Source organism: Hyperoodon ampullatus (assembly GCF_949752795.1).
Source record: "Hyperoodon ampullatus genome assembly, chromosome: 5".
Classification (NCBI taxonomy): Eukaryota; Metazoa; Chordata; class Mammalia; order Artiodactyla; family Ziphiidae; genus Hyperoodon; species Hyperoodon ampullatus.
The window spans coordinates 100,764,258-100,786,364 of record NC_136918.1 but is presented as its reverse complement, the minus strand read 5'-3'; the positions used below and the strand labels follow the sequence as shown (position 1 = coordinate 100,786,364).

The 22,107-nt window shown below is 37.6% G+C and overlaps 1 protein-coding gene across 1 annotated transcript in view; it reads left to right on the top strand.

Moving 5' to 3' along the window:
- The window catches only part of CRYBG3 (crystallin beta-gamma domain containing 3), a 114,402-nt gene that overhangs the window by 66,657 nt on the left and 25,638 nt on the right, over positions 1 to 22,107 (top strand). Inside the window, exons 13-17 of the mRNA XM_079704941.1 lie at positions 3,685 to 3,827; positions 3,933 to 4,059; positions 4,969 to 5,001; positions 10,432 to 10,544; positions 14,968 to 15,094. Coding sequence (XP_079561067.1) covers positions 3,685 to 3,827; positions 3,933 to 4,059; positions 4,969 to 5,001; positions 10,432 to 10,544; positions 14,968 to 15,094 — 543 coding nt within the window. The remainder of the gene's footprint in view (positions 1 to 3,684; positions 3,828 to 3,932; positions 4,060 to 4,968; positions 5,002 to 10,431; positions 10,545 to 14,967; positions 15,095 to 22,107) is intronic.

Here is a 22,107-nt window from a genome sequence, read left to right as displayed (position 1 = left end):
GAGATTTAGCCCCAGATGACTGGATTTGGCTTGGAGTTAAGAGCTCTGAACAGCAGGGATACCATATTGATGGCAACTAGTCAACTGGATCAGACATTGTATATTTGGTAGGTTTGAGTGAAAAATGCAGAGAGGGTTAAAGCCAGAAGCCTGGCTCAGAAACATACTTAGAAAAAGATGGAAGGCAGAAGCTACCAGGCATGAATAAACAAAAGCAGGAGATTAAAAAAGAGAACGATGTCACTTAGGAGTCTGCTGTGGCCCTTGGCCACGTCTCTGGGAGTGGTAGCCAGGGTAGGAAGGACACAAACTCAAGCCACATGAGTAAATTTATTTGTGAACCCAGTGCTGCCAGCACTTGTACTCGGCACTGGGTCCTGTGACAGTGGGTCCCTCCTCCTCTGCTCAGCTCCCGGCTGCATCATTGCCAAATGGCCTGTGCCTTCAGCCTGCTTCCCAGCTCACCCTCCTCACTGCCGCCACCCTCCCACGACCCACACAGTAGGGTTTGTGCAAATCAGTGCTCAAGTAAAGTCCATGACACTGTAGCACAAGTGATTTCTCAATGAAAAGGCACAATCACAGCACATGTGCACATATCTGTGATTATCTTTGTCTTTGTCCCGTTTCACTCCAACGTGACGCAGTGACCCATGGTTTATGTCAACTTATTCCCACTCAATTCCTACAACCCTAACAGGGAGTAGAGAACAGTTATAGGGGCAGAGGAGATAAAAGCAGAGATAGAGCGTTCCAGAATCACCAGAGTAGGGGAGGAGGGGTCCATGTGTGAGAGCTGCTGAAGACCTGCCCATTGTCATGGGGCCTGACTTGGTCGGCGGCTGTTGATACCAGTTCCTGACCAGGACCCAGATGGGCGCCTTCAGTTGGCATTACCTCATTGTATTCTCACAGCCGCCTGGAGCTATTTACACACTTTCAGGTTCCAAGAAACGAAGGCATGTTCATGTTCTTTGGATGATGGAAGTTTATGTTGTCAATATAACCAGGTTTGTTGATGTGGCGCCCAGGCTGTAAAATGTCATTGGGGAGGCTTGTCCTGGAGACCTTAAGGCAAATCTCTTCTAGGATGTTGAAGCCTTGATTTAATATATGTACTCTAGATTTGTATCTGGAAAATGGCAGATCTATATCTGTAACAAGATAGATATAGACATCTATGTGTATATGTGCACGTATATGTATATATATGTGTATATATACACATATATATATGTAAAATAAGGGTTTAAGGGAGCTCAAAAGAGATAACGAGTGCAAGTGTTTTGAAAAGTGTTCCATTAATAAAATGAGGGGTGGTGGGAGTCATGAAGAGTAAATCCACCCTGCTCCCGTTTTTCTAAGAACCATGAGAAAGTAATGAAGGTGACAGGTGTTCTCAGGTTCCACATGTTTATTCTCAAGGAGGAATTGAGAACACAAATATGGGTTAGAAATTATTTTATAATAAAAATTTCTGGTAAAAAGCCTTTATCTTTTAAAGTTTCAAATGAAATTTGACCCAGCTGTGTTAGCAGTTTTTAAATCCTTCAAACTTGACAGGTTGTAAGTGCAAGAGAATTTTTTTTTAATGTATTTTCTTTCTCTCCTCATAGGTGCTTTGTTTTTATTAGACACTGTTTTGCTTGTTCATGTAAAATGAATGGTTATACTAGAAATCTTAGATAATATTTATAATAATCATCATCATAATGAGAAATTTGATAGTGTTTGAGATGTATAGAAGCTGATAACTTTTTTCCATAGGTCTAAGACTTGAGTTACACACAATGAAATATAGTAGGCAGAAAGGAAGAGTCTTTGTTTTGGTTTTTTTTTTTTTTAATTTACTTATTTATTTGCTTGGCTGTGCCAGGTCTTTAGTTACAGCACGCGAGATCTTTAGCTGCGGCACATGGGAATCTTTTAGTTGGGGCACGCAGGATCTAGTTCCCTGACAAGGGATTGAACCGTGGCCCCCTGCATTGGGAATGCAAAGTTTTAGCCACTGGACCACCAGGGAAGTCCCTCTTGTTTTGTTTTTTTGTTTTTTTTAATGCATTCTGTATTTTCCATTTAAAAATATACCTATTATAAAGTTTTGAAAAAAATATAGGGTAAAATTGTTCAACTTCTGGACCCAAAGATAACCACTCTTGGTGTTTTCTTTTTTTTCTTCTAGTCTTTTTTTTGTTGAAAGTTGGGGTTTTTTTGAGAACTTGTAATCTTACCAAGTTTATAAGTTTTAGTTTTTGTCCTGCTGTTTCATCCTTACATTTATATCTGACAGTGATTAAGAGTTTAGAGTAGGGCTTCCCTGGTGGCGCAGTGGTTGAGAGTCCGCCTGCCGATGCAGGGGACGTGGGTTCGTGCCCCTATCTGGGAAGATCCCACATGCCGCGGAGTGGCTGGGCCCGTGAGCCATGGCCGCTGAGCCTGCGCGTCCAGAGCCTGTGCTCCGCAATGGGAGAGGCCACAACAGTGAGAGGCCCGCGTACCGCAAAAAAAAAAAAAAAAAAAAAAAAGAGTTTAGAGTAGACAAATAGACAGATTTGGACTCAAATTCAATCTCTGCCACTCAGTAGCTGTGTTATATCAGGCAAATTACTCAATTTTGCTAGCTGTAAAATGGGAGTGATAGTAATATAATCACATTGGAAATAAGGCATGTAAAGCTCCTGGCGGGTAGTAAGTGTATGATATAATTTTTAACTGTTAGCTTGTTAAAAACTCTGCTTAATTGTATTTATTCCATCAAGCAGTGGATGCATAAAGGTTTATGTTTGTAAATCTTTTGGACATTTATACTTTTTACAGCTTTTCACTATGATAAATAATTCATCTTTGCATATAAATTGGCTATCATTTAGTTTTAGGAAACTTAAGAAAAAAGGAATTTCAGACTCAAAGAATGTAAACAATTTCAGTCATTTAAATATATATCTAAATTATTTTCTAAAGTAGCTGTAAAATTTATATTTCCACCAGGAACGTTCCCTGGTAAAACTGGGTTTTTAAAAAGATCTTTCTTAACTTAAAAAGTGAAATTGTATCTGTTTTAATTTGAATTTCTTTATTTTTATTAGTGAAATTATACATTTGTTTGTTTTTAACATTAATCTTTTTTGTGAATTATGTGTGCCTTTTGCTGATTGTCAAGTTGGGTCTTAGAATGTTTCTGTTATTTTTGTTTTAAATATGCCTGACTATACGGAGATGTCCTCTGATTTTAATTTTTAAAGAACAATTTTTTTGTCAAACGGATTTTATTTTTTCTGTTACATTTAAGCTCATAAAATCCTCTCCCACAATGCCCACAGTACACTGTGTGTTTACTTTTTGGTTCATATGGCTTTTGCTTTTTAGGCACAAATGAGACTTTAGTTTCCTTTACAATTAGTGTTATATATGATAGTCTGTAAGTCCTGGCAATTTACTAACTGTTGACTAATTTCCAATTTCATAAAAATGTGTTTTCCTGATTAAAGTAAATTCAGACTTATTTTTTTTCTTTAAAGTATATAGGAGCAGTGACTATTAAAATTGTTTTCAGTGCCATTTAAAATTCTTCCTGGATTTATTTGTGTGAAAATTATCCCACAAGTATGTGAAAATTGCTAAAATACAGCAATCCATAAAACAAAATACCATTGTTCTTCTAAACTTTCCTCTTCCTCCTTTTAGAATTTCATAGAATCTTCTATCACGCTGTTTGAATCTGATCTAGAAAGTGGGAAGTTTATTGACATTACAAATCAGGAAGTTTCTGACTTAGAAGAAATGGGTTTTGGCAGTGAAACAAGATCCATTCACGTTAAAAGTGGCGTGTAAGTTGTTTCCTATTCTGAGAACCTAGAGCTTCTTTGGTGTTTAAAATTATTGGTTGCTCGATTCTGTGTCACCTCAGTTCTTTTTACTTTTCATCCTGCTAGATGGGTTGCCTACCAGCAGAAGTTCTTCTGTGGAGAACAATACATTTTAGAGAAAGGGAAATACAAATGCTTTTTTGACTGGGGAGGATCAAATAATACAATCATGTCAATACGACCTATCCACCTGGTGAGTTAAATGTGAACATAACCAATGCCAGTGGCATGTAATGGCATACAATTGAACACATGGAACAGGCTTTTATAAAGTGGAGCTGTTGGATTATTTTGTATGTATCTATAGAGAAAATGAAACAGCATATGGATTTCTGCAGATTCCATAGAGAGCTAGTAGATGGCATTAGCACCCCAACGATTAGGGACTCTGTAATTTGATCAGTTCATTCATTCAGTAGCATTTATTTAGTGCCTTTGCTGTGTCAAACAGGACTGATCACTGGAGATGAAAGATGAATAAGACTGACCTGTCTCAGTCTCTTAGAGAAGACAGGCATATGCACAATTGCTTATGGTATGACTAGTGAGGAAATGAAGTGTGTAGGCAGTGCTGAGGGACCAGGGGAAGGGAGAATGGAGAGCCTGGGGAGCTGGGGACCATGCCTCTCCTCAAGAATGCATTGAGTGATGTCTTAGAGGATAAAAGCACTTTTGCCAGGAAGGGAAACGGGGCAGAAAAGGCAGTTCACCAAGAGGGAATCATCTCCTCATGTGCAAAATTATGAAGTTATGAAAGAGTGTGGCCAGTGTGGTTAATAACAAACACTGCAGAACAATAGGGTGCCCAGGAGGTAGTGATGGGAAAGAGAATGTTGACAAGTTCAGACTCTATCTTTCTAATGGACTATTGGGGCACATTTTTCTTCTAGCTATAATATTACTCAAAATGAATTAGTAATAAACATTAAAATTATTATAAGCTAATTTAGTAGGTTATTTGAGGGTCCTAACCAGTTCAAGGAATCTAGTAAATTGGTCAGACCATATATTTTTTCATTTTTCAAAGGAGATTTTCAGCACTTTCAAAGACAACTGTGATTATATGATTATAATTTTTAAAATGTTTTAATATATGTTTCAGGAACCACTTGGGATAAATGAGCCTCCACATTTGGTATGTTTAAAAATATTCTTAACTTATAATTGTTAAATTGTTTACTAAAAATGTATGCCCATTCTCTCAAGTCTGTCCCTTTCCCTCAGATAACTTTTATGGGTCTGTATGGCAGGGCAGTTTCTATTGTCCTAGGAACCTGTGAGCACAAGAGTGCCCATCTTGGTTACTGGTCATATTGGCCTGGATTTGTCACGGTTCCTTTCTTTTTCTCCTACTAGAGCTTCAGCACTGACCGCTTTGGGTTCGTTTTGAACCTCTGCCACTCCTTCTTTCCTGTTGCCCATCCATTCTTCAGTGTCACATTCATATTCAGCACAGTACGTTATGCTGACTGGAGGAGCAAACTTACCATGGAGAAATGGCATGCTTATTATGTAAATGTATTTCTAATACCTAAATCACATATTTCTTAAAAGCACTGATAAAACTGCAACCCCGCTCCTTTATTTCTAGTGTGTTCATGGTTTGAAGGATTGGGTAATACTCTGGAGCCTAATGTTTGTTTATTATCCATTGAGGGCTAGAAATTGTGCTTAATTAGTGCTTCTAATAATTCTGTGAGGTCAGGATTTATTCCCATTTATTAATGAGAAAGCAAAGATTTAGAATTTAAATAAGCGTCATTTCACACAGCTAGAAGTAGCAAAAAGAGGCATTTTTTTAGTATCTAATTCCAAGATTTTATGTCAAAGAAAGACATCATGATATGAGCAGTACAACCATAAAAGAAAGGGGATGAGTTACAGTGCTTCCTCTGTCTCATTTTAAATAACAAATTCAGAAAAATTTCTTCAGAAAACCAAATACAATGATTAATTTTAAATATTTGACATTTGCTAGTTTTACATAATGCTGAATCTTTTTCTCTGAGTGTGTATGTTTTTCGTGTTCATGTCAGTGTTTATATATTTCAAATCAGCTTAGTTTAACTGTGACTCTGTTCACAATGCTTCCAGGTTTTATTATTTTCCGATTAGCTCAGGCCTATTGGGAACATTTCCTCTCTGAATATAACTCAGTTGCTGTTCTGGAGACACTTCCTGCCAGATCTTTACTTTGAATCTTAGAAAACTCCAACTGTGGACTTTCAAAGCGCTTTTTCACATGAATCAACACAACATGAGTAGATAAAGAGGTAAACCAGGATAATTCCAAACTGCACATTCTCTGAGTTTTAAGTGCAGATTAAAAAATCACATTCTTTTAAGCTCTGTTTCTCCCCCTCCTACATCCCTGTTCTTTCTTATGAACTTCCTTGTTTGGGGCAGATTGCTCAGAGGATTTTCTTAATAGTATTTACAGTCCAACTTGAAGAGAAAGTAAGCAGCAGCAAACACCCAGTGAAATTGGCCCTGCTTATTTTTCTCAATATAGCTCAGCAATTGCCTTGTGAAATAAAGGTCTCTGACTAGTGTATGACAGCTGGATATTTGGTAACATGCAGACAAAGCCTCCTTAGTTTACCCAGTATCGAAGCCCTTATTATTTCCATTGGACCAAATATTCAGAAAGTTTTGCTTGTTTTCATTTACCCAAATAAAAACAAACAGATCTTGGCTGAGAGTCTGGTTCCATTCAGTAACTAGAAGGTATTTTCTCCTTCGCAAGTAGTTGTGATAGTCAGGTTGACAATGCAGAAGCTGTGTTCATATGGGGTAGTTAGTTTCCCTATCTAAAGTATAAGGAGGAAGTTACATCTCAAGTTCAAGTCAGAGAGGGAATTCTTGTGTGCTGGTGATTTGAAAGGAAACCTCAAGCAACTTAAGGGAAAAGCCAGAAGATATATGTGTGTAGAAATTAATATATAGCATGAGAGTTATGCTAATAAAAATATTATTGCTGATGTGTAAGCATATTATGATGATATATGTCTTTTTTGGGACACAGAACACCACCTTTTATTGAGAAGATTATTTTTTCCTGTGGTTGAAGATTGATCACCAAGTCTGATTGCCAACTCACAATATTTGTTAGAATGACAAGACCATTATAGAGTTCTTCATAGTTAGCAGCTGGCATTTTATTTTTGTTTTTATTTTTTCCCAAACAAAACAAAAAACAAACAGAATGTGGATTATGTTCATAATGTCCTCATCTCTCTCTTTTAGCAAGTCCTGAACATCAGAAATCTCACTAGATTAAATCTTATAAAAGTGAGTTTCGTTTCCAGAGAGGCTATAGTCAGGCATCCATTCTCTAGAAATTCTAACCAGCTCCCCACTTTGACCCAACCAAGGACCTTTCTTTCCTGGAACCTTTTAAAAGTCCATTTGCAAATATAATTAGACGTTTGGATTTCTTTAAGTACTGAGCCTCTGTTCCATTTTATACATGATTCTAGCTGAGAAAGAGCAACTGAATATTTTCTTCTATTGGATAATTTGGCCAAATTGAATTTCAGAGCGATCACAGGATCTTTAACAGTGGTGGTTACTGTTATCATGTATGGAGGATAAGAAAACAATAGTAGAGGAAAACATTTTTTTGGTACTACGACCAGATCATTTTTGTAGAATCCAGACACCAGAAATACTCAGGAAGTAGTACTTATCTAAGTAAAGAAAGCCTTCTGTGAGTAAACAGGGAAGTAAAATTATTATAGAATATGTAATGGATGTGAAAACTACATGGCACTGCATTATGAGACAATGTGATGTAATGGAAGAGTGGAAACAAAACTGTTGTTTGTTTAACAATCAGTACATTTATTTGAGGGCAGTCCAAAGGGCTGCAGAAAGTCTTGTTTAGACAGGATAGAATGTTTCTCAGAGAAATTATTTTAGCATTGGAATAAATAAAATTACATTCAAAAATTATTCTGATATTGTGGAATAAATTGAGAAAGCACAACTGTTGTTCAGTAATTAATAAGTTCTTGAGGTTTTAGTTTGTCATATTGAAGAACTATGACATCTATTTCTGTATATCATAAATGAAAAGTACATAGTAAACAAAGGATTTCTACAAAATTTTCATCATAAAGGGGTGATAATATCTGCTTCAAAGGGTAGTTCTAAAGAAGATAAAAGATAGATATGTGAAAAGGCACCTTGGAAACCAGTGATACACTTTTTTTTTTTCTTCTTCCATACAGTTCCATTTGGCGCTGGTAGGGATTAAGCCATGCTCACATGGCATGGAGGAATAGGCATAGTTCGAAATAAACTCATTTCTTGTTCAACTGACTATTCATGTGTTCTAAGCCACCTATCCGAGTTGTTTTGTACATTTATTCTCCATTAACCTGGAAAGGAAACCAAAATAGTGAGTCATCCAGCTAGCTTTTCACAGGACTTATTTTCACCAGGGTACTGCCACTTAATTTCACCAAGGGTAGAAACCACAGATTAATTATTATAATTAGAAAGTGCAGAGTTGGTTTCAGGTGGTCCATCCTCAGAACATTATTATGAGAATTATTCTATTATGAGGCATTTGTAAGGTACTCAGAATGAGGGGTTACTTTTCTGGGGTTGGACAAATCTTGAGTGAACTGTGTATCCATACCATATCTCATTTGGGGGGTAAAAATAAACTCAGGTCAGTATTAAGTCCTTTTTTTTAAATTTGGGTAAAGAGTATTTTAAATCATCAAAACAGTACTTTATGGCAGAGTGAGTGTGTGTATGTGTGTGAATTTTAATGCTTCTGGGTGTGACAACTGAGATTAAAAAGTAGAGGTGGCTGTTACATACATCAACTGCAATATGATTAGCTTGCATCGTCAGTTGTCCAGGATTTGACATTTCACGACTTCATGGTGAAATATTGAAGTGTAAATCTTAAGCTCAGCAATATGAATATAATTAATTCAACAAACTGGGTATACACGTAGTGAATCAGACAACCGTGATCTCTGTTCTCATGTGCCTTTTCTGATTCTTACTGTGAATAAAGATAATATTTGCCTGTAGGAGAAATTACTCCACATTTTTGGGAGTTAAATGTGATTTACTTTTTAGCCTCATGTTTTATAAACCTTTAAGTTAAAAAACATAGTCTGAAAAACCACTAAGTAAAATATATGCTCTTATCAAGGAATCCAGGGCAGTTTGCCTGGACATGTAGAATTGTTCTTATACAGGGAATCAATCATTCCAGAGGTTTGTATTGTTTTGGGCTTGCTTTTTCTTTCTATCCCCTGTATCCACCAAAGGACCATGGTGTAGGAACTTGATGGATCACGCTTCCTTAAGGCAGGGAGTCCCTTGGTGTTTTAATGCTCCAGATACAGCCTCCTTTCACATTAGGAAATCGTATTGTGCAAGCCCCGGTTGGTCAGGGGGAATGGGTTCTCTCAGCTTTCTGGTTTTGGCTTCGCTTTGATATCAGACCTAGCAAGGTCAGAGCAGAATGAAATAGCTAAGAAACAATTCCTCAGAACTCAGAGACCACCCGTCTCTAAGAGGACCCTTGGGAAAATGAAGGTGAACATCAGCTGCTCAAAGAAGCCTTGTTCTCCATGACAGCCGTGGTAGGAGAGAGGGCGGTGCTGTACATGGTTATCATGATGCACTCTTAGCTACGACGCAGGCCTCTTGGTGCCGGGTGGATCTGTGGGCCATGTTATTTCAAGGCTCCACTGTATTATGAAATATTTATAGGCCTCATTCATTTTTTTCTTACTTATTAGAGATCCAAGGCCACTAGTGTTGCAGATTATTATATCTCTGGTCTAAAGGGAATTATAGTTGAGACTTCATGAATGTTCCTTGACAAAAAGGACTAAAGCAGAAATGTAGTTATATAAAGCTGTAAGCTGTGCATTTAAGGTACTCTTCAGTAAACTGAAACCTGTAAGCTGAAATATATGGCACAGACATCTTTCTTCACCATAAATCTTCCACTAATCCCATCATTATTGTCTTCTCTGCCATCTGCTCCTATGGTCTCACAGATACCCTCATGCTCTCTTATGGGCATGCGCTTGTGCTTTCTCCATCTCCCTTTTATTAACTGTGGATCAAGAAGGCTTGGGGAAAGAAAAGGCATAGCCACCACACCTCATACCACTCCAAACCGCCTTCGTGTTTAGCACTAAATTGCTTCTTATTTTACACATGTAGTCTCACCACAGGGGATAATAATTGCTTGATACAATGGACAAAGACCACGTTTTAGTAGAGGAGGGATTTTGATTTACTCTTACAGGTAGAATTATTTTCCTGGCCTCTGTGTCCAACATCTGATGCAAGAGGTGGATGGAAATGATAAATAAATCTTGAAACTTCTGGCAAATACGTAAGGGGAAAAAATTGAGTTTAAGGAGAATGTCATCCTTAACATGGATTCCTTGTTAATAAATAAAACACGAGTCTAGTATTTTGCTGAATTTTTATAAGTGCATGAAATGAAAGGTTTTCATTTGCTTTGTGATGATGTCAAGCAACTGTTTTCTGTTTAATTGTTGTGTTGTTGCTCTTATAGCTCAAAGCATTCAGTAAACCAGGGTTCCAAGGTGAATGTATAGATTTTACCAAAGAAATTTCGGATTTGACTTCATCATTCACACCATGTTCTTTTAAAGTTCTTCGGGGTTGGTAAGTATGCTTATGGAATGATTTCTGCTATTGTTTACATAACTAAATTTCTTTTAAATTTACAGAGATTTAACTTTATTTTTTGCGTATACAGTGAAATAAACATATTTAATCATTAGTCAACTGCTAATTTGCCTATATGATCTTTGCCCAGCTTGTATTACAAGCTACTGTGAAATTGAATGCTGATTAGCCAACTTTGGGAGCATTTTGGTGGGTTTTTTTTTTCTCATTGTTATCTTAGATTATTTCCTAAATGTTTTGAATGTTTATATTGTGTGTTTACTGTGTAGTACAATAGAATGCTATAAAAATTAGCATTTTTTGTCCAGATAAGACATATTACTCCTAAATTTAAAAAAACCTTTTTGTTTGTTTAAAGTATTCATTGTCCCCATTTCACAGATGAGGATCCCTGATTTAGAGTTAGTTTCCCAAGGTCACACACCAAATGTCAGACCCAGGATTGTTGGGCCGTTTTTTGTTTTTGTTTTTTCTGTATTCTTCCAGCTGTGGCAATGTACTGGACCTTTCTCGCATGTATGTGAGACTGTATGTGATTCTCAATTTACATTCTAACATATATTCCTTTTTTTAACATCTTTATTGGAGTAGAATTGCTTTACAATGGTGTGCTAGTTTCCGCTTTATAACAAAGTGAATCAGTTATACATATACATATGTTCCCATATCTCTTCCCTCTTGTTTCTCCCTCCCTCCCACCCTCCCTATCCCACCCCTCTAGGACATATATTCTATGTATCATTTTTTATTTTATTTTTTTATTATTTATTTATTTATATTTTTTGTGGTACGTGGGCCTCTCACTGTTGTGGCCTCTCCTATTGCGGAGCACAGGCTCCGGACGCGCAGGCTCAACGGCCATGGCTCACGGGCCCAGCCGTTCCACGGCATGTGGGATCTTCCCAGACCGGGGCACGAATCCGCGTCCCCTGCATCGGCAGGCAGACTCTCAACCACTGTGCCACCAGGGAAGCCCTATCATTTTTTATTGTGGTACAATATGTATAACATGAAATTTATCATTTTAGCCACTTTTAAGTGTATGTATCTTTACAGTGGCATCTCTGTATGTCAAGTATCTACCTAATAACTCATCAAAGTCTCTCTTCTCCCTTCAAAATATCTTGGATTCATCCGTTCTCCTCCGTTTCTCTTGAACTGGTAGAGACAGGGGTCCTATCTTCCACTTGAGGAATTTCAGTCCCCTAATGAGCCACACTTCAGTGTCATCTTTTTGTTTTTTAATCAATTAAGTAATTAATTAATTTTTTGGCTACGTTGGGTCTTCCGTTGCTGTGTGCGGGCTTTCTCTAGTTGTGGCAAGTGGGGACTACTCTTCGTTGTGGTGCTCAGGCTTCTCATTGCAGTGACTTCTCTTGTTGTGGAGCACAGGCTCTAGGCATGCAGGCTTCAGTAGTTGTGGCACACGGACTTCAGTAATTGTGCTCATGGGCTTAGAGCACAGGCTCAGTAGTTGTGGCGCACGGGCTTAGTTGCTCCACAGCATGTGGGATCTTCCTGGACCAGGGCTCGAACCCATGTCCCATGAATTGGCAGGCAGATTCTTAACCACTGCGCCACCAGGGAAGTCCCCCAGCGTCATCTTATTTCCAGTGTTTACCACAAACCAATCATAGCCCAGCTATTTGTCCCCAAATCCAGCTTAATATTTTACTACTCTTCTTTAAATCCCAGTCATTCTCTAATACCAGTCAGATCAAGTTCAAACTCTTCCTTTTCCAGGATTTACCGTCAATGAGTCTCATTTTCCATATCCATGCTCCATTCTATCCTCCTTTCCTCCTGTCTTCGGGCATTTCCTCAGCTGTGTGTTTTCCTCCTTACCCTCTGTACCAGGGGTCAGCAGACTTTTTCTGCAAAGGGCCAGGTAGTAGATATTTTCAGTTTTGTGGGCCATACAGGCTCTGTCCCAGCTATTCAGCACTGCCACTGTAGCACCAAAGCAGCCTTAGGCAATACATAAACGAATGAGCATCGCTGTGTTCCAGTGAAACTCTGTTCATGGATATTGAGATTTGAATTGTATATAATATTCACATATCACAAAATCTTCTTTTAATTTTTTAAAACCATTTAAAAATGCAAAAATCAGTCTTAGCTTGTGAGCTGTTGGAAAACTGGCCATGAGGTGGATTTGGCCTACATGCTGTAGTTTGCTAACCCCCGCTCTGTATCAAAGGTGGTAGGTTTCAGGTAAATCTAGCAGATGTTATTTGGTTGGCCTACACACTACGTTTTAAAAGTTTTTTGTATCAATACTTAAGTTTAGAATATTTTTCAGAAGAATCTGTTTTTCACCTTCTCTTTAAAAATCAGAAGATTTGGAAACTGGGGAAACATTCACCTTTGGTGATAATTAGCTGGTGTTGAGTAGAGGCATATGTGCTCCCCAGTGTACCATAGGATATATTGCCAATTATTTTTCATCTGGTACACTACTCATTTATATTACGTGCCTGACCTCCTGCAGGTACGTAACGTCGTGAGCCCTGCTTAATACTAACCTGCATATATGTTTTTAAGGTTCAGTCCATTCTCATTCCCTCTGTTAACCTTCTTGATTAACCCTAAATCAAACAGTCTTTTCCCTTTCTGATTTCCTATAACTCTTACTACTTTGAACCTCTCTGTATCTGTTACTGTTTTTATACTTACTTCCAAGAAGGGTATGAAAGTTTTACAATGTGAAAACACATAAAGTAGGACACGGTTAGTTAAATAGATTATCTGCAACTCTTTAGTGAGAAATATGTATATCAAGGGCCTGAAGTAGTCTTGTTCCTAGTATTTGACTCTGAGTTTTCTTCTCTAAGAAAAAAGAAAGTATTTTGCAAGATATAGTTTAAATTTTCTGATAAAAGGAAGCACTGAAGTTTTTTTTGTTTTTTGGAGGGAAATGTTTTTGTCCTAGATGCTGAAGTCTAGGACAAATTAGTCATATGTATTGCTTCATGTAGGAAATGTATATGTTATTTACTTGTAAATAAATGTATATATAATTTATACATATTTTTCAGTATAATGTGTGTGTGTGTATATATATATAATTTATATACACAGTTGTCCCTTGATATCTGTGAGGGATTGTTTCCAGGAGTCCCCACATATACCAAAATCCGTGGATGCTCAAGTCCCTTATATAAAGTGGCTGACTACAGTTGGGCCTCTGTATCTGCAGGTAGGAAACTTGTAGATACAGAGGGCCAACTACATACAAAATGTACATTTTATTTACATATTTTATTTAGATTTATGTGTAATTTATTAAACTATAGTTTTAATAAAAGAATACAGGAACCATGGTGATTGTTTAAGTACCGGGTGTGCTTCAGAGATGAGGATTTGAGCCCAGTTCACCGCTATGTAATCTTAAGCAAATTGGACCATCTCTCTGAACCTCAGTTTCCTCCTGTGTAAATGTGGGCTAATAACAGTACTTACCTCAAAGGATTCTTATAAGGACTAAATAAATAATGCACATAAGGGCTTAGCTGCATGCCCAACACATTGAAAAACCTTTCGGAAATATTGGCTATAAAATGCTTATTACGTAGGAGACATGGCAGTAAATTTTGTCACAGAGCATTTCTGTGGTTATCTAAAGTTAACCTCGTATAGCTAGAGCACAGTTCTGGTGATCTTAAAATACAGAGCTAGAGCTTAAACACACCAGAGCTAAAGTAGTAACAGTCAATTAACTTCTCCCTTGTGCCCCTTCTCTCCAAAATGGCATGTCTTAGCCGAGCTTTTGATGAGTGCTATATTGAAGATAATTTGCTATGGAAGATTCTAAAGGGTTCATTTCTTTTTAAAAATCTCTGCTTGCTATCAGCTATGCAGGTGACAGGTTTTAAATACTGTTGTGTGATTTTAGGAGTCTAGCTTCTAACTCAACCTAGACTGAAAGCAAACTCATCATTAAGGATACAAATTTTGGTTTTTCTCAAAAAGAATTTCTAATCTGTTAAAGTACTTAATAATTACTATAATTTGATCCCAGGTTTTTATACTGGAAAGCACTGAATGAAGTTAATGTCTTTAGCTTACAGCAGATGTTTTATTTCAAATTTATTTAATAGTTGGGGGAATCTTGGGCAAATCACCTAACTTTTCTACCTCACTGGTTTCTACCTCATAAAGTAATGAGTACGCGGTGAAATAATGCATGCAGAGTACCTAGTCTGGCACGTGGTAAGCAGTCAATAGGTGATAGTAGTAGCTTTTTTTTTTTTTTTTTCCAAACTGACTCTGGGTATTTGCTGCTGACCAGCACCAGGAGTTTTATGTCCTACTCCTACCCTGGCTCCCACTGCATGATGACGAGTCAAACTGCCAACTGATGCACTTTGGCTGAATGTTCCACTGCTTGGTTTTTCAGCTGGCTCCTGTATTACCAAGAGGACATTTCTAATCATCAGTGTGTGTTAGAAGAAGGGCTGTATGCTGACCTTACTTCCTGTGGCTGCCCAACATCTAGAGTCAGATCCCTCAAGCCCATTGACTATGTAAGTACTTCGCTGATGCATATTTGTAAGACTTTTTCTCGTCCAGTTTGATTACCGTGAATGATAACATGAAGTTGGAAGAAATAATACAGGGGAAAATATAAAAATTTAAGTAATTTGCTTGAAGATTGTAAAATTGAGATTCACTCATGAAATCCAACTAATGAAAGATGGATTTTTTTTTTTTTTGGCCGCACCACGCAGCTTGTGAGATCTTAGTTCCCTGACCAGGGGTTGAACCCTGGCCCTCGGCAGTGAAAGCACTGAGTCCTAACCACTGGACCACCAGGGAATTTCCAAGATTGATATTTTTCTTTCTTTTTTTTTTTTGATCAGAATGCAAAATTTAAGAAGTAGAGTAATATAGCCCTGAGCTTAAATGAATACTTTAACGACTTTGGGTGACATTGACAAAGTTACTTAGTTTCCTCATCTATAAAAGATAGTAGTACTTTGTAAGGCCACTGGGATATTAAATGTGATGGTGCTTAAAAAATGCCTAGCACATGGTGAGCGCTCAATAAGTATTAGCTATTAGTATCGTGGCTATAATTGGTAGAGCTGCTTAATAAAAATAATAACCTAATCATTTTATTATTCTGCTAGATAAGTCACATGACAGCTTGTCTGCTACTTAGGTTTGCAATGTTACTTTAAGTCATGGAACACTGTTGGTATTGATTTCAAACCTTGTTTTGGGGGAACTAGGGCTTTCCTGCCTAGAGGGTGCAGAGTTATCTGGGTCACCTTGGAAGCTTACCTTTATAGAGTAAGTAATTTCTCCTTTCTATCATATTTACTCAGAATTTTAAGTGTGAGAAAAACAGGATAGCTATTCTGGGACATTCATTCCGGGTTCCTAGTTAGTAGTGTCTTTGCAGAGGAAGTAGTAAGGATCTGGAATATTTTTAAGATGTCTAGTTATGATGATTCCCTAGGAGCATTTGGTCAAAGCTGAGATTTACACAATGATGACTAGAAGCCCTACATGGTGACAGGAGTGACTCAGTCAGATCTTTCAACCAGAGCTGACTCCAGGAGTAATGATCATACTTAGGATCTTCGATCCCAACCTCAGCAATGTAGTCTTTTTTTTTTTTTTAAGATATATTATTTATTTATTTATTTTTAATTTTAAAAATTTTTGGTTGCAGCAGGTCTTAGTTGCGGCAGGCAGGCTCTTTGTTGTGGCACACGGGCTTCTCTCTAGTTGTGGCGCTCATGCTCCAGAGCTCATGGGCTCTGTAGTTTGTGGCACATGGGCTCTCTAGTTGAGGCGTATGAGCTCAGTAGTTGTGGCTCATGGGCTTAGTTGCCCCACGGCATGTGGGATCTTAGTTCCCTGACTAGGGATCGAACCCGTGTCCCCTTCATTGTAAGGCAGATTCTTTACCACTGGACCACCAGCGAAGTCCCAGCAATGTAGTCTTATTTCAAGGCATTCCTGGAGAGAGTATTCTTGGTATCAGGGTAAAAATAGAGTCTTGGCTGAGGAACAAGAATAAAAATAGAGCCTCGGTCTCTCTTAGTGACCTTTAGACACCAACTTGGAAAGACTAGGTGGCTACTGATGCTTCCTGTCTATTGGAGGAAAACTGGATTTAAAAAAAAAAAATGTGTTTTGGTCAGTCTCTCCAAGTATTGATAAGGCTGAAAGAGGCATGGGAAAGTAGTCTGCATTTACTGGGAAGGGAACTTTTTAGCAATTTTTAGTGGTCAAACTAGCAGACAGATACTTAGGTGCTCCAAATGAATGGTATTACTATTTTTGTTTGAGGAGTTACATTTCTTCCACATTCATGAAGTCAAAAATAAATAGTTAAAATTAGGAGTAAAAATACAGACAGAGAAAAGAAACATCTCTACATAAGTTGAACTATGCAGTTGCATGTCCCTGGTTTGGTCCTGTGGAATCCAGGCAGTGTAGATGAAGGTGCCTCTTGGAAAGGATTTGAGAGCTATAGGCTTTTCACTTCAAGAACTGATTAAAGAGTGTATTCAGTTTATGTAAGGAGAGCATATAAGTTTTCTTAATGCCTTTACCAGGTATGTTTTGAATCTCTGAAAGGTCTTTGTTGAAGCCATGTTTAGGCAGTAGGTTTGGTGGTGAAATGGAAGGAATATGAAGTGACGTTGGGTATCCCAGTAAAGATCTGCAAGCTGATCAGGAGGCAGCCTCTGGTGAAGTCAACCATGCTTCACCCTGGTGGCCCTGAAACCCTGAGTTGATCAGACCTAGGAGATTGATAGGTAAACCAGAAGGCCAACCTGGTAATTTGTAGTAGGTGGATTCTAGTGGCTAGAATACTTGAGATTTCTCTCCTGGGCATTTTTCTGCCTCTCTGGAAGAACCCAGGAAATGGAATTAGTCATCAGACATTTTAAGATTTGGATAAAATTAGGTAGATGTCTTGAGTAGTTTACCTAGGCTAATATTCCCCACAAAAGAGACTCCACCACCCCATCTCCCCAGTTGTTTGCATTCTCCAGATTCTGTGTCTCCTTTCCTTGGAATATTCTAGACACACTGTATCTATCCTGCTTCTCTGATTACTTTCACAGTCCTGTCCCCCTACTGTGTTCCTACTTAGGAATTGATATGCCATTTTCTATAGATTGGTTAATACTACTGCCTATGCCACAATCCAGTATGATTCTGAATTCATTGTGGGAAATGTTACGTCTAGTTGAGTTAACTTTACATATATATGAGCTAAATTTTTTATTTTTGCTTTTATTAGTTAAAACTGCAGAATTATGAGAGTTTTGCTTGTAGGTGGCATTCCCAGGCATGCTCTGACTTTTAGTGCTAAAGTGTCATAATGGTGTAATATTGAGGAATCCTAACACTTCACCTTCATACAAGATCAGTATGTCTTGCAAATGACAGTTTGCTCCAGGCTGATTTCTATCTGTGCAGACATATGTTACATTCTAGAGGTCCATGGATGCGTAATTTGCAGTCATTTTACAGTGAAAGGAGCTGTGAGCATAGTTTACAGTTCTGCTTTTCACTAGTGTGACCTTGTACAAATCACCTAATTTATTTTGACCTCAGTTAACTCATCTGTAAAAAAAACTGTTAGAACAGGTATTTTTATATCTTTGACAGTCTCCACTTCAACAGAATAAGTATCCTGGGCATATTTCTAATTGGACATGAAAAGCAATGTGTCCAGTCTTAGGCCTCACATGGTCTGAGGGAATAAGATGGTATGTTAACTTTCAATAAGGTTATGCCAAATAACAGTCCCCAGAACGGTGAGGGGCTAGAGGTGGGTGGGGAACATTAAGTAAAATGGTTTTTAAGCATTGGTCTAGTAGCGTGTGGGGTAACCTGCTTTTGTTGCATTTCCATGGGAGCAGCAGTCTTCCCATTACTTCTTTAGTATCTCCATGGTGGCTTGGCATGGAAGTTGGCCTCCTTTGAAGTATAATCCAATCCTGGTAGCTAAGCAGGCAAAGCAAAAGAAACATCGTAACAAGAGGTTGTAGAAAAAGTTCAAATGAAATTTATGACTGTGATGACATAAATGATCTTAAAAGGTAGAATAAGAATTGGCGAGACAATAATTCATTCTGTGCAAGAGTAATGAATAAGGGAGGGGTACAGCTATAAATAGAAGATGACTGTAAATCCAGCCACAGATGAAAGGAAGCAATGACTTTATAAAGTGTAGAGGAGTTTGGTTACTTTTAAATTTTCAGATGAACTCACATATAGTTAATAGCAGTAACTACTGTGTACATTTTGAACATGAAGGCCAACAAAAACCTACAGTAAACAGCATACTTCCAAGTGAAATATCTGAAGCATTTCCTTTTAAATTCAGGCAGAAGACAATGGTCTCTACTATCACCACTTCTATTCAACATTATTTTGGAGTCCTAGGCACTTTAATAAGATTAAAACCAAAACAGGTATAAAGGAAGAAACAAAATTGTCAAGAATATCCACAGACAAGTTGTTAGGATTAATATGAAATCTTTAAAAGTTGCCAATTACAAGATAAATAGCAATTAAAATATAGGATACTTAGAAATAAATCTAACATAATGCAAGTAAGTTCTTTATGAGGAGAATTGTAAAAACTTTCTTGAAGGACATAAAAGATGGAGAGAGATTTTATAGAAGAAAAGACTCAATATTGTAAATATTTTGGTCTTCCCCAAATTAATAAAATTTCAGGCAGAATGCTTACAGAATCTTTTGTCTTTTGCAGGGGTGGTGGTAAAACATGACGAGCTCCTTCTAAAATTAATTTGGCAAAGATAGGGGTTCAAAATAGCCAAGATTATTTTTAAGAACAATAGGCAGGATCACTTGTCCTACCAAATATAGATATTGCATTATTCATCAGTAATAATTAAGGTAGTGAGTATTGGTGCAAGGAGAGACCAATAGAAGAATGGGATAGGAGAGCATAGAAACTGACCTACATGAATAATGGAATTTGGAAGGTGACAGAAATAGCATTTCAGTGGGGCTATTATGAAAGATGGTTGGCCCTTTACATGGAAAAAGATACCATTTGAATCTTGCTTTATTCCAAACACCAAAAATAAACTCCAGATGGATTAATGGCAACCTAAATGTGAAAAACAAACCTGAAGGAAATGTACAGTGCTGGGCATATAGTTAGTAATTATGTAATATCTTTGTAAAGTGACAGATGACAACTCGACTTCACGGTGATTGTTTTGAAATGTATAGAAATATTGAACCACTATATTGTGCACCAGGAACTAACATGGTGTTGTAGGTCAATTATACTTCAAAAACAAACAGACAAACAAACTCATAGAAAAAGAGGTGAAAAAAAAAAAAAGAAAAAGAGGTTAGATTTGTGGTTAACAGGGGGTGGGGTGTGGCGGAGGGGGAATTGGATGGCAGTTAGTCAAAAGATGCAGACTTCTAGTTATAAGATAAATAAATACTAAAGATGTAATTTGGGGCTTCCCTGGTGGTGCAGTGGTTGAGAATCTGCCTGCTAATGCAGGGGACACGGGTTCGAGCCCTGGTCTGGGAAGATCCCACATGCCACGGTGCAACTAGGCCCGTGAGCCACAACTACTGAGCCTGCGCGTTTGGAGCCTGTGCTCCACAAGAGAGGCCGCGATAGTGAGAGGCCCACGCACCGCGATGAAGAGTGGCCCCCACTCGCCACAACTAGAGAAAGCCCTCGCACAGAAACGAAGACCCAACACAGCCAAAATTAAATTAATTAATTAATTAATTAATTAATTTTTAAAAAGCCAAGCATTTGAAGCCCTTTAAAAAAAAAAAAAATTTAAAGATGTAACTTGTAATATGATAAATAGAATTAACACTGCTATATGTTATATATGAAAGGTGTTAAGAAAGTAAATCCTAAGAGTTCTCATCACAAGGAAAAACAATTTTTTCCAATTCCATTTTGTATCTATATGAGATGACGAGTGCTCACTAAATTTACTGTGGTCCTCATTTCACAATGTATGTAGGTCAGATCATTGTGCTGTACACCTTAAACCTGTACAGGGCTGTGTGTCAATTATGTGTCAATAAAACTGGAAGAAAAAAACAGAAGAAAATATGGAAAACTATGCTAATGTTATTGGAGTAGGATGGATTTAAACGCAAAACATACAAGTCAGTAGTAAAAGGCAAGTGTATCAGTTTCCTGTTGCTGCTGTAATAAGTTACCACAAATTTAGTGCTGAAAACAACAGAAATGATCTTACAGTTCTGGAGGTCAGAAGTCTAAAATAGGTCTTACTGGGGTAAAATTACGGGGTTGGCAAGACTGCATACCTTCTGGGAGACACTAGGGGCGAATCTGATTCTTTAACTTTTCCAGCTTCTAGAGGTCCCCAGCATTCCTTGGCTCATGGCCCTCTTCCATCTTCAAAGTTTATCACTTCAACTTCTGTTCTCTATCCTCTGTCTCTGACCCTCTTATAAGGACCTATGTGATTATATTAGGTCTATCTGGATAATCCAGCCAAATATCCCCATCTCTAGATTCTTAACTCTTAATCACATTTGCAAAGTCCCTTCCACTATATCAGCTAACATATTCATAGGTTCCAGGATTAGGATGTAGACCTCTTTTTGGATGGTGGTGGGGGAACATTAATTATTGAGCCTATCACAGCAAGCCACAGACTGGAGAATATATTTTCAGCCCTTATAAGCTACAAAGGTTTAATGTATAGAATATAAAAAGAACTCTTTCAAATCAATTGGAAAAAAAGAAAAAGAAAAACCTATTCTAAAAATCAGCAGAGACTATGAATAGCCAGTTCATAAATTTGAGAAAATGGCTAAGAACATACAAAGGATGTTAAACCTCACTAGTGATCCAGTAAATGCAAATTATCAATAAACTAGTAATTAGGTAGCATTACCTTACTTTAGATACAAACACTGGAAGATCTGACAACACCAAAGTTTAGTTTAGTGGCAGAGAAGTGGGATTATTCGTACAAAGCTAGTGGAAGGAGTATCAGTTGCTATGAGGGAAAAATAAGGATGTTTGTTGCAGCATTGATGGATGAAACAAACTATGGTATAGCACAATCATAAAAGAAATATATTAAGTGAGATTCATGTGTTACTAAGGATGTTACAGTAAGATATATTTCTGTGAAATTTAAAAACAAAAGATGTATAAAGATTCACAACTTCAGCATAGTGGTTACTTCTAGGGAGGGGGGAAAGTTAAAATTCATCTGTACATGTTATGTTTTTACTTGTTTATACAATTTGATATAAATATAGTAAAATTCAAATGTATTACTTCTGGGTGCTGGATACATGATCGTCTAGATATTATTTATTCTTTTTGAAATGTATTATAACTTTTTTTTTTAAAGGAAGAAGACCAGTTAGAAAGGTAGGCCTGTGATGAAACTGATTTTCTAAGCCAAGTGAAAGAGGCTTTTATGAGGGGCATTATAGTTCACTGGAGAAGAGTTTGGTTTGAGAGTCTGACAGACCATTGCTTGTTAGCTGAGTGACCCTGGGCATG